This window comes from Chrysochloris asiatica, unplaced genomic scaffold (assembly GCF_000296735.1).
Source record: "Chrysochloris asiatica unplaced genomic scaffold, ChrAsi1.0 scaffold00062, whole genome shotgun sequence".
NCBI classification, from domain to species: Eukaryota; Metazoa; Chordata; class Mammalia; order Afrosoricida; family Chrysochloridae; genus Chrysochloris; species Chrysochloris asiatica.
In genome coordinates, this window is record NW_006408580.1 from 16,453,522 (window position 1) to 16,470,146 (window position 16,625).

The 16,625-nt window shown below is 40.9% G+C and overlaps 1 protein-coding gene and 1 pseudogene across 1 annotated transcript in view; both read right to left on the bottom strand.

The window, feature by feature from the left end:
• The window catches only part of SYTL5 (synaptotagmin-like 5), a 204,936-nt gene that overhangs the window by 153,267 nt on the left and 35,044 nt on the right, over positions 1–16,625 (bottom strand). Inside the window, exon 2 of the mRNA XM_006864299.1 lies at positions 2,018–2,227. Within this exon, the coding sequence (XP_006864361.1) occupies positions 2,018–2,227 (210 nt within the window). The remainder of the gene's footprint in view (positions 1–2,017; positions 2,228–16,625) is intronic.
• Positions 13,598–14,607, bottom strand: LOC102825233 (annotated as a pseudogene).

Below are 16,625 nucleotides of genomic sequence, written 5' to 3' on the forward strand. Positions count from 1 at the left end.
ACGAAAGAAATTCATAAGAACAAAATAAATATAATATGCAATATTACAAGAAAATTGAAAGGACTTTACATCAACCTACTCTACATATCAGAGTCCTGGTGTGGCACTGTAGGATAAGCACTGGAATACTAACTACAAGGTAAGCAGTTCAAACCCACCAGCTGCTCCTTGGGAACCCTATACAGTGTTGTTATGAATCGGAACTGACTTGTCGGCACTTAAGAACAATAACAGCAACTCTGCATATCAGTTTAAGAGCAGAATCGATGCAATTCTGTAATTTCCTCCATACCTACTTCCTGAGAAAGGATGAAAGGAGAAAATCTTACTATCTACCTCTCTGAAAGATTGCAGCGGGCATGGATTTCTTTCTACTTTTTATGGGTGCAAGAGTCATTATTTTCTAAGTTAAACTGGGTTCTGAACATGATGAAGTCTCTATTACCCCTTGTTATTGTTGTTGTTGTTGTTATGTGCCGTGGAGTTGGTTCTGACTCATAGCAACCCTGTACTAGGCCTAACAAAATTCTCATCCCTTTGAGAAATCTCCCCTTGATTAACGTATATGTTTTCTCCCTCCGAAAGTCCATTATCTACTGTGGGAGATACCTCATAATCCCACATCAAGGCAGCTCTGTATTGATCTCTCTTTCCTGAGGTTGAGACGGGGGTGCTGGCATGGCACTACTCTTTTTTGTCTTTCTGTTTGTCTCATTTTGTTTTTTTCCACTCACTAACTAACTCAACCTATTATAGGAATTAAGAGGTTACTATAGAAAGCAAAGTTAATAGTATGGTAATAAATTTGACCTTCCCTTTCTGTCGTCTCTCAATGAGGACTGTATTTGGTTAAAGACTCCTATGGCAATTGTATTATTTAACCAGTATTAATTTTCATGCACTCTTTCATAAAGGTGATCCTGCATAGAATAATTCATACTATATTTCAACACTGAAATGAGATAAGCAGTTCTAGAAATATATTGTTGTTGTTAGGTGCCGTGGCGTCGGTTCCAACTCATAGCGACCCAGTCCAGGGTTTCCAAGGCTGTAAATCTTTATGGGAGCAGATAGCCTCCTTTTTCTCCCATGGAACAGCTGGTAGTTTCGAACTGCTGACCTTGCGGTTGGCAGCCCGATTCGTAACCACTATGCTACCAGAGCTCCTTAAAAAAATATATATATATATGCCATTTGAATTCTTTGATTACTTTGGATACATTGCTTTGATTGACTTAAGCAACCATTCTCAACATCTTGTCCCAGGTGAATAGATTCCTTTTAATACTTCCTTCCTTTCATTAGCAAACATCCTTTGCCAGGGCTATGGGGATGAATGCTGATGAAATCATTGGCATATGGCTTGCAACATAGCCTTTGTCAATATTTGTACTCATTCTCTAAACTGAGTTTAGTCATCTGCAGATCAGGATGCAATAATAATGCTGGACAGACTCTTATCTTTTCCCCACGCTATCAGATGGTTTATTTGGGACATTTCCTCATATACCTGTTTAGAAAACAATATCAATAATGCACTTTGCATCCTTTTTGCAAAGTAACATAATTCATCTGTGACGCCAGTCAGTAATGTAAAAGCCCCTGCTTCTGGTAGAATTTCTTGAAAATGCTTCAGGAAGGAGTAATAGGTTTCTCAAATCAGCTCGGCATCCCACATACCTAAGAAAGTGCCTTTTAAGAGGCCACATGAAATTGAGAAGGCATATAAGAGACAAGAAATCTTGTGGATGGTTTTCAAATGCAGAAAGAATCCTGTTTCTATGAGACTTCCAATTTTACCATTTTGCAATTTAAAAAATAGAAATATTGTGCTCTCTCCCCCACAAACACATCAGAATCCTGTCAAAGTACTGTTTAACCTGTGGTTGTTGGGTTATACGTTTTAGCCCCACTCTCTATACCTAAGTGAAAAATAGTTGTTTTCTTTGTTAATTTCCCCACTCAAATCTCTTCAGTCATCAAATTTTCAGTTTTCACACAAAGGCAAGAAACTTACGTTACTTTGTCACAGACAGTGCACTTCCAGCTGCCATCAAGGCCTGCAACCCGACACTCGCTGCACACCCTTAGTGAGCAGGCCTGGCATGGGGCTCCCCGGTCAAATATTAAGCCCAGGTTTCTCTGACAGTGAACACAAATTCTATTGGTCTCCTGTTGAATCTTCCCACCTCTACGTTTTGCTTCTAAGAGTTCATTTTTCAACTTCCTGGAAAGAGAGAAATAAAATCACTTAAAACACAAAACAGAAGAGCCAAGTTAAATAAAGATTTAAGAGATGTTTTCATTTGGAAGAATAGTTGAAATAATCCAGGAGTCAGAGCCAAATACTTTCTGGAGGAATACAGTTTTTGTTTCCAAAATCAATAAACTATTTCATATCAGTGACTGAAAAATATAATGTGTGTGCTGTACTTTTAAGTTGTGATAGCCTCTGCTAGTACAAACTATGAGTCTTGGGTGACACAACTATCTGGAAGGGTGGGGTTTGACCCCATTCAAGGGCACCTCAGAAAAAAAGACCTAGTATTCTGTGTTTGAGAGGTCACAGCCTTGAAAATGCTATGGAGCAGTTTTACTATGATCCACATGGGATCATCATGTGTTAGAATCAACTTGACAGCAAATGGTTTCATTTGTTTTGTTTCCTGCTACTATAACTCTTTTGCCAATAGGGTTTCTTCACACTCTAACTTCTTTGGGTTATCTTTGGTACTATATCATAAGAGCATGACCTTAGTCTAGAGCCATGTTCTTTTGTTGTGGTGGTTAGGTGCCTGCAAGTCAGTTCCAACTCATAGCGACCCCATGCACAATACAATGAAACATTGCCTGGTCCTGAACCATCCTTAACAATCATTGTTGCACTTGAGCCCAGTGTTGCTGCCAATGTGTCAATCTATCTTGTGGGGTGGGGTCTTCCTCTTTTTCATTGACCCTCCACTTTACCTAGCACAATGTCCTTCTTCAAGGATTGGATTTCCTGACACCATGTCCAAAATATGAACGACAAACTCTCGCCCACCTGGCTTCTAAGGAGCATTCTGGCTGTACTTCTTCCAACACAGATTTATTTGTTCTTTGGACAGTCCATGGTACTTTTAATATTCTTCTCCAACATCGTAACTCAAATGCATCAATACTTCTATGATCTTGTTTATTCATTATCCAACTTTCACATGCATATGGGGTTATTGAAAAGACCATGACTTGGATTAGGAGCATCTTAGTCCTCAAAGGGATATCTTTGCTCTTGAACACTTTAAAGAGATCTTATGCAGTAGATTTGCCTAATGCAATGCGTCTTTTGATTTCTTGACGGCAGCTTCCATGTTCTTTGTTGTTGTTGTTGTTGTTGTTGTTATGTGCCGTGGAGTCGGTTCTGACTCATAACGATCCTGTACAGGGTTTCCGAGGCTGTAAATCTTTACGGGAGCAGAAAGCCTCATCTTTCTCCCATGGAACAGCTGGTAGTTTCGAACTGCTGACCTTGCGGTTCACAGCCCGATTCATAACCACTAGGCTACCAGAGCTCCATGTTCTTTAGATAAGAAAAATATATGATATATGTGATATGAATATTTGTAGCATAAACACTGGACTGCTAACTGAAAAACTGGCAGTTCAAACCCACCAGCTGCTCCTTGGAAACACTTTACAGGGTTTGCTATGAGTCGGAATACACTCAACAGCACTTAACAACAAAAACATGACATATATATAAGATACATAAGATATGGCAAATGTGTTTAAACAAATAGCATCATTAGTAATTTAAGTGAAGACTGTACCTACAAAGATATTACCAGCCATTTCAGCTCTAAATGCTTCTGTTGGCATTTGAACATCCCCAGCAATTTCTATGCATCTATGTGTTTTACTGTCAGAAAGCACTATTCATAGGCTTCCCCATGAATTAGCTGTACAAACCCACTCAGTCTCAATGTTTTCATTTCTAAATTGAAAATATGTAAGAATGTTTCATATTCTTATTTTTTAAAAGATTAAATGACATAATATATGTAAAGTTCTTAGCATGGTGCCTGGTACATAGAGATGGAATAATGAGAGATCAATGCCTGTTTTTGCTTTGTTTTTTAATGACCTGACATGCAATCTGTTTATATATTCTTTGTTGATGTCGTTATTGTTGTTGTTAAGTGCCATCAAGTCAGCTCTGACTCATACTGACCCTCTATAGGGTTTCCGAGGAATGGCTGCTGAGTTTGAACTGACAACCTTTCAGTTCAATCTGACCTTGTGGTCCAGTGCTTCTCCTACTATTATTCAAAGTGTGGCCCTCATTTCAGTGAAATCAGCATCACTTGGGAGCTTGATAGAAATACAGAATTTTAAGCTATGCCCCAAACCTGCTGGGTCAAAAGCTACAGTTTGACAATATATCCAGGTAATTTGAGTTTAAGAAGCACAGCTCTAGAATATTTGTTCTGAAATTTGGCTGTACGTTGGAATCACCTGGGAAGTTTCTTTAGAAAATAGATGGGTTCCCGGGTCTCATTGGTTTGGGATGTAGCGTGAGCGATGATAATTGCTTTTTTAAGTTTCCCATTTTGTTATATATATAGCCGAATGTGAAAACCCCTGTTCTAGAAAACAGTTCAGTCCTATTTCCATGCCTCACAGACACTCCATTCCTTTATGCTATCTCCAAGCCCTTAGCCAACATAAAAATTCCCTGTGACAGGCAAAGAAAACACACCAGAAGCATCCCATACATTTTGGACTGTGTCCTTTGACATTTGTGGTACTGCACTTTGTTCTACTCAACTTGATTATCAAATTCCCAAAGGCAGGACTGATGATGTTGGTCTCTTGTTTCTACTATTCTGCTCAGGATGCAAGTGTCCTGGTGTAGCGCTGTGGGCTAATGCGATGGACTGCAAAGTCATTTGAGCCACAAAGTTGATGGTTCAAGCTCACCAGCTGTTCCTTGGAAACCCTATACGGGATTGCTATGGGTCAGAAATGACTCAACAGCACTTAACAACAACAACTTAGGATGCAATTCCATGGTAGGTTATAAAAGATTTCAGTTGATTTTGTGACCATAGTTTTTCCCAGTAGTTTCAGCCAGTCTATAGTTTAAGGAGCTGCTAAGTAGTTAAACCAGGACTCTTAATTCCTAACCTAAGGAATGAGAAGTTTTAGTGCTGAGAAAGTTTCCAAAGTCTTTGATTCACCGTCTCATTTATTTATCCAACAAGCAATTATTGAGTGCCTATGAGGCTTTCTGCCTCCTATAAAGACTTACAGCCTTGGAAACCCTGTACAGGGTGGCTATGAGTCGGAACTGACTCCACGGCACATAACAAAAACAAATTGTGTTTTAGTAAGAATCTCTGGTAGTGTAGTGGTTACAAGTCAGGCTGCTAACCTCAGTGTCAGCAGTTTGAAATGTAAATTGTTCTGTGGGAGAAAGATAAGGCTTTCTACTCCCTTAAAGATTTACAGGCTCAGAAACTGTATGCATGGTTGCTATGAGTCAGAACCACCACCACCATTGTGTATTAGTGGTTCCCTGGTGGTGGAGTGGTTATTGCCAACCAAAATATTGGGGTTCTTCAGGAGAAAGGTGAAGCGGCCTACTCCCATAAGGATTTACAGCCTGAGAAATGCTACGAGACAGTTTTACGTTGCCCTATATAGTTGCTATGGGTCGGAACCGACTCAACGGCACTTAACAACAATAACATATAGTTGCTATGGAGTCCTGGTGTGGTGCTGTGTGTTAATGTGCTGGACTGCAAAGCCGTTTGAACTGCAAGGTTGGTGGTTCAAGGTCAACAGTCACTCCTTGGAAGCCCTCTATAGGGTCACTATGGGTCGGAACAAACTCAACAGCACTTAGCAACAACAATATAGTTACTATGGAGTCTTGGTGTGGTGCTGTAGCACTGGATTGCTAACCACAAGGTTTCAAACCCACCAGCCCCTCCTCAGAAACTCCATACAGGGTCATTATGAGTCAGAACTGACTCAATGACACACAACAACAACAACAACTAATGTAATTCCTAAGAGAGCACTGGTGGCGCTGTAGGATAAGCACAAGGTAGGTAGTTCTAACACACCAGCCACTTGGAGGGAGGAAGATGAGGTTTCCTGTTCCTGTAAAAATTTACAGCTTCAGAAACCCTCTTCAGGGTCGCTATGAGTCAGAAATGACTCCAGGGCACTAACAGCAACAACAGCAGTGAGCCAGGATGGACTCTGCAGGATAGAAACCATAGGTTTGGGTCTTTGGTTTATTGGGTGTGTTAGGCATTCTGGGATTTATAGAGAAAAATCTGTCAAAAAAGGACATCTAATACAGCTCACCATTATCCTTGATGTCAGTCAATAACGGGACAAATCACAAAAGTTGACTTGTGTGTCAGGCACATTGAAGCCCGCCACTCTCATCTAACTAAGTAAGTCCAAATGATAATAGCCTACAATGCATGTCCCTAATTTAGAGTTTACAAGTACCCTCATATCTTCAGTGAGAGAAGGTGGCTTATGAAATTGAGTGTAAGAAGTGTGTCCCACAATTTATCTTTGAAAACTTACAAAAGCCATAGACTTTTTGATAATAGAATGAATTCTCATTTGAAGATCACAATTGTTGTATTATTTGTGTATCACAATAGATGTTCGAACACTTCTGTGCACAGGAGAAATAAACCAATGGCTATTCAAAATCGATAACAATTCATGCAGTAGTAATGAATGAAATGACCAAAATAGCATTAAAGACAGCAATCTTAGAAAATAGCCCAATTTCTGTAGGTTGATAGGAAAAACTGATAAAATGGAGTACAGGCAAGCAGGTTATTATTACAGAGACAAATTACCTCTGGAAAATTTGCTATCATCAAGAACCTGAAGTTTACGTTGTTGTTGTTAAGTGCCATCAAGTTGATTCTGTATAGTTTCTGAGGAGCAGCTGGTGGATTTGAACCAGTGACCTTGAGATTCAAACCAACCTTGCAGTCCAGTGTATTATCCTGCACTGCAGGACTCCGAAATTTACTTAGCAGCTCCTTAAACTAGAGTGACTGTCACTATTGGGAAAAATGATGGCCACACAAGCAAACCTTTACATTGCACTTTTCTGTGTGTTTAACAGACAGGACTTAATTTAGCAATCAGACTACACTCAATTTGCAGTCTCGGTGTCTGAAAGGACCCTCCGTTAAGGAACTCCAAAGGCATTTGGTTCTAATGGTATACATATTCTGGGAGCTGTCTTAGGGACATGTGGGGAAAGCAGGGATGAATTTCATAGCCTGGCACAAAACATTAAATGCTTTACTGATTTTTCAAACCAGACTTTGAAACTGACCTCATTCAATCATGCTAGGAAATGCATGTTAAGTGGACACAGCCATCTTTCAGACCTTAAGAAGAAGAAGATGGGTAATTGCAGCCAGGAAGAAAAGAGGAAATTGGGGAAACTGTGCCAATGGGAAAGGAAGAATATGGGGAGTTAGAAGAGAGGTATAGGATGGGAGATGCCTCTGGCCCTCTGCTTTACTAACCAGAATTTTCAAAGCCACATGGACCTCATTTGGCTCCTGCATGTTGGCTGAGTTTCAGGAAAGTATCTGAGGAAAGTGAATTTCCAGCTACAAGCACAGTAACTGCTCATCTCGCTTATAAACAGGGTAGCCACCATATCAACTAGAAATGCTCTCAATTCTAAGTTTTGTTTTTAAGTGCTGTAGAGTTGATTTCGACCCATAGCTACCCTGTATAGGGTTTCCGAGGAGCAGCTGATGAGCTTGAACTGCCAACCTTGCAGTTCAAATGGCTTTGCGGTCTGGCGCATTGACCCAGCACCACACCAAGACTCCTTGATTCTAAATAGCAGGATTTTTTTTTTTTTTAAATAAATGGGCTTTATTTTTTTCACAAGAAATCCAGAGTTAAGTTTTGAATGAATATTGGGAATTATGATTACAAGAAGTTTGTAAGCCCATCTTCAGGCTACACCTGATTGGATTTGCTAAAAGGGGAATTTGAATTTGCCCAGGGAAATAGGCTTCTTCTTAAGCCTATGTAAAGTATGGGGCCTTAGGTGGAATCGTGATCCCCACCAGAACCTTCTGAGTTGGCACATTCCCACTTGAAATGAGAGGCAGACTAACCCAGAACTGCTGGGAGAACAAAAGAATCTTTTTGAAAGAAAGGCCTGAAAAAAAGCAGACCGTTTGGTTGTTAGAGCATCAAGCAAACTGCTTGTTTTGGAGGCATCAAGTCAAGAAAAGCCAGCTCATCAGGGAAAACCCCCTTCCAAGACTGAAACTCAAAGGGAACCCATGAGCAGTCTAGTATGCTCGCTAGAGAACATCTGGGTCTACTTGTGAGTAGAAGTGAGGGAAATGCAACAAAGAAGACATGGGCTGAGTTTGGCCACATTCCATTGACACCTGCGGACCTCTAGATGATAGAGAGAAGAGGAAGGCCTGGTTGCTCTGAAGTTTAAGGATATGTGTGAACTCCAGAGCCCATGGGCACTGACCTAGCCACTGAGGTTAGAGCTGAGACTAAGTGGCCAGCTAGTCTGAAGTGCAGGGAGGAGTGCATACACTCCCAAACTTGCAGCTAGTATCCATTGGACCTAACTTGGATGGCTTGCTGACCAGAACTCGACCAGATGAATATAAAGATGCTTGATACTGTGAGAAAGTGCAAATTGCTACAATTTGATGAACTGGACCTTTGCTTACGGATGCAGTTGCTCAAAATTTCACCCAGAATGGAAGGATTCTTCATATCAAGGAATAAGCTTGTTTCCTCAGTGCACTGGTGTTGCAGACCGTGTAAGACTAGTCAGAGGTTCGAGGCCCTCTAGGGCGGAGTGTAACAAATGAGGCCACTGGCAGTTAATGGAAAATTGCTTTCATCTTAATATTCAGGTATATATATTAAATTAATACACTGGAGCCTTTGAAAATCCACAGATAAATGTGATATTTTCCTAAAGCCGAGACTAAAGGTTGCAAGGTTAAACCTTTCTCCAAAGGATTAACTAAAAATATCTTAGCTACTTCTCAGTTCTTTGTTCTATAGACAAAGAACCCATCCTCCCTAATCCCTTTTCCAGGTGCAGCTCATTCACCTGGGCATCTCCTGCAGAACTCTCACCTTCCCCCAACTGACCTCAGGGGCTATAGATATGTTAATTGGGCCTGAGAATCCAAGTTGCTGGCCTGGGATTCGAACTAGTGAAGTACAATGTAAAGTTACCTGAATGTCTGGAAAATTACTGATGTTAGCTGTATCCTGTTTTAGTCCCTTCCAGCTTGGTGTGAAACTCCTCCCCTAAATAAAACAGAGGCCCGAGCCTCCCCAGGTGTGCATTACTGGTTAGAAGGCATGGAGTAACGATTGCAGTACATTACGGGTTGGAAGGCATGCAGTAAAGATTGCAGGGCAGTGAGTTGCTGCCTGCAGAGGCCACGATGCCTGTAGTCCCAAGCCTGCCCACCAGTGATGTATCCACCCTGGCTTTGGGGTGCCTCATTGTCTCCCTTCTTCTGTTTGTCTGTGTATTCTTTCGCTATCCCTATCGCCGCTGGATCTCCCCTCCTCATGAACCAAACACGCGTGACAACTATGTCGAGGGAAAACCCCAGCACACTGGGTTGATAGGGATGGCAATTTAGACATTGGATATCAGAAATGGGGGCTACAAAGGCAAAAAGTGGATGGCTTACAAGTTCTCATGAGTGTGCTTAGTTTCAGAATGAGGGGGGTAAGGTAGAATCCCCAGTAAATAGTTTTCCTCTTCTCCAGATGGATCTGGTCAAACGGGGTTGGGGATGATGCTGATAGGATTTTTTTTTGGAAGTGTTTAGGACTTTTTAATATGTTCTGAAGTTGATGAAAAAAACAAAAAGCCATGATAAGACATCCTTCTTTCCTTTACACCCCCAACTCAAAACAAAACCACAAAAACAACAACAAAAAACTATTTGTAGGGAAAAAAAAAGTTTTGTACATGGGATAAAACAATATAAATTCAAATCCAGTCAAAACTACAGGGCAGCTCTCTTTGGATTATGTTTTGTAAGATTTCTAAGAGGACCACAGGGATACTGTGTCAGAATGTCATCAGAAGGTTCTATCATAATCAGGTAACAAAGTAAAAACCCCAGAGTTCTTTCTTTCAAATGGAAGAGAGAAAGAATCAAACTTAGTATTTTTTCCTTGTAGCTTGTGATCTCTTCCTCTGCCTCCCTGGAAGCCTCCTTGCTCTCCAAATTCACCCACACCTCTGTCACCAAATCCACCCCGGCCTCCTCTGTTATAACCACTTCATCCTTCAAATCCTCCTCAACATCCACCTCGTCTCCTAAAGTCACCTTCACCCTTAGTCTTGGTCCAGTCCAAGGTAACTTTGTTTCCATCCATTTCCCCATCCTCCGTGGCCCCCTTGGCAGTTTTAGCATTTTCCTTATTGTTGAAGTCTACAAAGCCAAACCCTTTAGAGGAGCCCATTTCCAGGTCTGTGACTAGATGTAAATAGAGCTGTCAAATGACTCCTTCAATGTTTCCTCAGTTGTATCCTCAGACAGATCTATTGGCAAACAGAGTTTTAGATGGCTGGCTTTTTGCACTAGGAGATCGATACCATGTTGTATTTTGTTAAGTGCCATCGAGTCAGTTCTAACCCACAGTGACCCTGTACAGGGTTTCTGAACAGTAAATGGTGGATTTAAATCACTTACCTTGTAGTTCAAACTGATTTTGCAGTCCAGCACATTAACCCACAGCACCACCAGGACTCCAAGTGATCCTTGCATTTCCAACCTGATGGCTCTGCCCTCAATTTCTCTATTATTACCAGAATTTAAAGTTTCATTAGCATCTTCAAATGAAGGAAATTCTATAAATGCATACCCTCTAGACCCTTCGCTTTAGTTCTGAGGCACAATTGATAGCAGTTGCCTTCTCAAATACTTCCTGGAGAGTTCCTTCTATTGAATCATGGGTGGTGGTGTGCCATGGAGTTGGTTTTGACACATAGCGACCCTGTATAGGGTTTCCTAGGCTGTGAATCTTCATAGGAGCAGAAAATCTCATCTTTCTCCCATGGAACAGCTGGTAGTTTCAAACTGTTGCCCTCGATGTTAACAACCCAACTCGTAACCACTATGCTACCAGGGCTCCTTGTTGAATCGTAGGAGAAGTTGCTTAAAACCAGTGTTTTTGATTCACCACTACAGGTTAATCACCACTTCTGTGGTCTTAATTTTTTTTTTTTTTAAGTTTTGATTGTGAACTAAGTGATAGTTTACATGGGAGAACATCGGCATTACACCATTGTTTTATTGCAATGATTACAATCTCCTCTGTGCATCTTCATTCAACAGTATTTGCTTACAATCCCTCTGATTGTTTTTGTTTTGTTTGTTGTTGTTGTTTTTTGCTGGGGAGATGTACACAAAAACACTCAGGGATATATAATAATTTAGATTTTAAACAACCAAAGGGCACGTTCTGCAAGCCTGCCTCCTGACCACCAGCACCCAGTCCCTCTCTTTCCATGAATCTAGAGTCCTTAGCTGCTCCCTCTCTCCATGTCCTCATCTTTGCCTCCATCTCTGGTGTTGTTGCTTCTCTAGATAGGGTCCCGCATTCCTCCTGTGCTCTTCTCCCTTGATGGTCCTAGGGTCCTCTGCTTCTGGACTGCAAGATGAACTATTCCCCCATTTTTGTTACAAAACATCTACCTTTACAGTTGTGAGTCACAATTAATGAGGATAATAATTACTCACTATTGAATAACAAGAATCCTACTTCTATCTCCTTTCATCAGACCCATCTAGACAAGATGAATACTATTCAGTGGAGACTCTGACCATCCTCACGTACTCTTAAACTAAACTCCCTTTTGAAAACTTGTAAGCCAGTCACTCCATGCCTCTATCACCCCCTCATTTTAAGTAGCCAGTGTCTAAGTTGCTCATCCCTATCTGCCCTGTATACAGAAAGGATAGGATTGATACTTTGATATGAAAATTCCTTCCCTCTCAGTTGATAGCTTGACCTACTACATCCATAAGTATAGGTCAAGTTCATCAAATTGTTAACAATTTACACTCATTTCCTTCATCAAAAATTGTTTTGTTTATCTGCCTCTAGTCAAGTTCTGATCATCAAGCTATTGAGGCTAGGTCAAATGTGTGTTATCTGCAAGCTTGGGCATTCTTGTGCATCTCCCTTCACTTCATACCAGTTGGATGCTTCACTCTCAGCTTTAGCCCTCCATGACTATGCCCTTGTCCATGGGCTTAGGAGTCTTCAGGTCTTACCACACTTCAGACCAACCAGAACTTCCTCTTCTCTCTATCATCTCCAGGTCAAGGGGAGTCTATGGAACATGGTTGAACTCAGCCTATTTCTTCATTGCTGCCTTTCCTCCTCTTCCACTCACCAGCAGATCAATGTAGTCACCAGCAAGCTTACATGCCTGCTCCTGTATTCCCTTTGAGTTATGGTTTTAGAAGGGTGTTTGTCCTGAAGGGACTTGATTGTTTGCCTTGATGGCTCCCTGGTGAATAACTTGCTTGTTCTTGTAGTAATCAGTTATACTGCCATTTTTGTTTGGGATATTTCCTGATGATCTTTCTTTGAAGATATATCTTCTGTTGCTCTAGCTGTTCCAGACTGGTCTGCTTGTCCTTTCTAGTGGGAATGTCCCACCTCAGAAGGTTATGGTGTGGTTTGAGCTTTTCCCCCAGTGCAGTACAGGTATGTTGATCAGCCATCCATCTCTGTTCCCTGCTTTTCTTCAAAAGTTTTCTCAGCATCAGTTTCTGTTTTGAATTCAAGATGAGCAAATCCTTTACTCTTTCCATTTTGCTGACTAATCTAATCTTCATGGCATCTTCAAATACTTCTTTTAATTTATCCTGAGTGACTTTGTAGGTGAATTTTGGGCCAAAAGCATTCTGGAATCTCAATTTTTCTTACTGTCTTTTCCCTGTCGTCGCTCTAGTTTAATTTAATTACCTAAGCTTGTTTCCCCCCACTGTTCATGGTTTATTTGGTGTTTTAGTTGATATGACAGACAGTTACAATATTTATATGTAGATCTTTTTACATTGTATGGCAATGTGCACTACTCTGATAAATATAGTACACAAAATAAGATCTTTTAGGACAATTAATTATGCACAAGACATGCAATATTGTATTTACAGGATGTGATTGGAAAAATACATATTGAGTGTAAGAACCAGAATTGACATAACACACAGTAACCACATTCTTCTGGTTTGAAGGGCAGTGGCAGGATGGCACCATTGGCAGTGGTGTCACAGAGGTGTTGGAACTATTGCATACTAACCAAGTTACAACTACACGTGGTTTAGTATTGTCCACCAGAGGGTGATAGCTGTAGGGTTTTATGGACCATTCCTATGTCTGACTTTAGGAAAACAGATGCTATTCTTTGGTCATAATTTTACTGCTTTAATCACAGATCAGGTAACAAGGACAACATGAACAACCGCCCCCAACTAAAATCCCTTTGTAGCCTAGACAGTGAAGTGGTACGACAGCAGATTTAAAACTGCAGCTCTTTCTGGATGCTCCACAGTGTATCTGCACTCTTCTTCAGACAGGTCTCTTCCTCAGGAGTCAGCACCACCTTCACAACATCCGAGATCCCATTCTGTCCTAAGATGCAAGGAACGCTAAGAAAGACGTCATCTTTAATCCCATAGAGTCCCTTAATCATGGTGGAAATTGGATGTACCTGCCTAAGATTCTTTATTATGCTTTATTATGCTTTACCAAGTCTACAGAAAGTCCGATGGCCTAGGAGGTATAGCCTTTCAGTTTGATCACCTCATAAGCACTATCAACCACCTGTTTGTGAACCTCTTTCCACTGTTCCTTATCTGCATCAGTGCCTAAATTGGGGTGCAGATTTTTCAAGGAGACACCAGGAACATTCACGCCACTCCACACAGGCACAGTAGAGTCCCCATGCTCTCCAAGGACCCACCTGTGACAGCTTAGTGGTTGAACTCCCAGCCTCTCTCCCATTAGGAAACAGAACCGCACAGAATCCAGATTGCAGCCACTACCAATAACACAGCTTTTGGGAATGCCACTTATCTTCCAAGCAACATTGGTCAGGTTATCCACTGGATTAGAAACAACAAGCAACTTGCAGTTTGGGTTGTATTTCATGACATTAGGATTGATGAATTTAAAGATGTTCACATTACGCTGGACCAAATTAAGACAGCTTTCTCCTTCCTGCTGATATGCTCCAGCTGTGATAATAATCAGCTTGGAATTTGTAGTGACATTATAGTCTTTGCCAGAGATGATTTTTGGTGTTCAAAGGAGAAGGCTGCCATGTTGAAGATCCAACATCTCTCCCTTCAGTTTGTCGTCCATGACATCAGCAAGTGCAAATTCATCTGCCAAGTCCTTCATTAAGATACTGATGGCACATGCCATGCCAACAGCACCAACCCCAACAACTGTAATCTTATTCTGGAGGTTCTGTTCTTCCTTAAGAAGAGTCTGGATCAGCTGATCCTTGAGAGTTGCCATGCTGGTTTTGGAAGAGGAAAGACTCGGGAGTGCACTTCGGGCAGGCGAGTGGCTGCAAAGAGCAATGGCAAAATCAGGGCTCTGCAGCAGCAGCTCTGAGACCTACCTAAGCTTTTTAAACCAGTTAGTTCCAAGGCTTTTTCCAGGTCTTCAGAAGATTCAAAATCCACATAGCTGAATTTCCCAGTCATATCAATTCTGATATCCATGACAACAAGATCATTTTTAGCAAAAAAAGGTCACTGAGACTAGTTTTTAATTCTGGAGCAAACTTGTAGTTCAGTTTTCCAGCAAAAAGACTAAAAACTGTAGTTGGTTCTACGGCTTCCACTTTCTGCTTCTTGACTTGTTTGGTGATTTTCTTCTTTCATTTTCCAGGTACTTTTTTGATAGGTTCTTCCTCCTCTCCATTGTCTTCTTCCTCACCCTCTTCCTCATATTCATCCTCTTCATCTTCCTCATTATCATAGTCTAGTCCTTACTCACATTCTTGGTTTTCACAGGAACCACCTTGGCAAGAGCTTTTTTACCTTTTTCTGGTATGGTGTCCATGGCCTCTTCTCCAGAGTAATCTTCATTTCTGCCATTCTCCTCATCGTCCTCATCGTTGTCCTCCTCCTCCTCTTCACCATTATCCTTATCCTCATAGTGGACAACTGCTTTTTTAGTCATGATTGGCTCAAATTCATCCTCATCATCTTCCTCACTGTCTTCATCATCTCCTCATCGCTCTCTTGCTTCTTGGCATTCTTGCCATTCTTTGCCCCCTTGACTGAAGGGGCTTCCCCCTTCTTACTGGAGTCATCACCAATGCTTTGCCTGGGGTAGTTCCCTTCGTGTCAGGGAACTGTTGATGTTTCCCTGTAATTTATTGACTATGCAAAGGTGTTCAAATGTGTGGATCATGACAAGCTATGGATAACATTGTGATAAATGGTTACTCCGGAAGACTTTTTTTGTGCTCATGAGAAACCTGTATATAGATCAAGAGGCAGTTATTCAAACAGAAGAAGGGGCATTTAATGGTGTAAAATTTTAGGAAAGATATGTGTCAGGGCTGTATTCTTTCATTATACTTATTCAATCTGTATGCTAAGCAGATAATCTGAGAAGGTGGAGTATATGAAGAAGAATGTGACATCAAGATTAGGGGAAGATTCATTAACAACTTGCGATATGCAGATGATATAACCTTGCTTGCTGGAAGCAAAGAGTACTTGAAACACTTACTGATGAAGATCAAAGACTACAATCTTTAGTATGGATTGCACCTCAATGTAAAGAAAACAAAAATACTCACAACTGAATCAGTAAATATACCATCATGATAAACAGAGAAAAAGACTGAAGTTGTTGAAGACTTCAATTTGCTTATATCCATGATGTTAATGGAAGGAGCAGTCAGGAAATCAAATGAAGTACTGCATTAGGTAAATCTGCTACAAAACACCTCTTTAAAGTGTTCAAGAGAACACTTGAGGACTAAAATGCGTCTGACCCAAACCATGGTATTTTTAACTAACTCAAATGCATGTGAAAATTGGACATTGAATAAGGAAGTCCATAGAAGATTTGATACATTTGAAGTATGATGCTAGTGAAGACTATTGACAGCACCATGAACTTCCAGAAGAACAAATAACTCTGTCTTGGAAGAAATACAGCCAGAATGATCAGGGTGAGAATTCATCTCTGGTACTTTGGACATGTTGTTAGGAGGGCCCATTACTTGGAGAAGGACATCATGCTTGGTAAAGTGGAGCATCAGCAAAAAAAGAAGACTTCCAATGAGATGAAATGACACAGTGGCTGCGCTGCAATAATGGGCTGAAATCTAACAACAAGTGTGAGGTTGGTGCAGGGCCAGACAGTGCTTCATTCTCTTGTGCATAGGGTCAGAACCGACTCAGCGACACCTAACAACAACAACAATGACATTATCCTGTTCTTTTTCTTCACAGTATTTACCAAAACTTTTGATAATGCATCTATTTGGTGATTTACTGATTTATTATTAGCCCTTC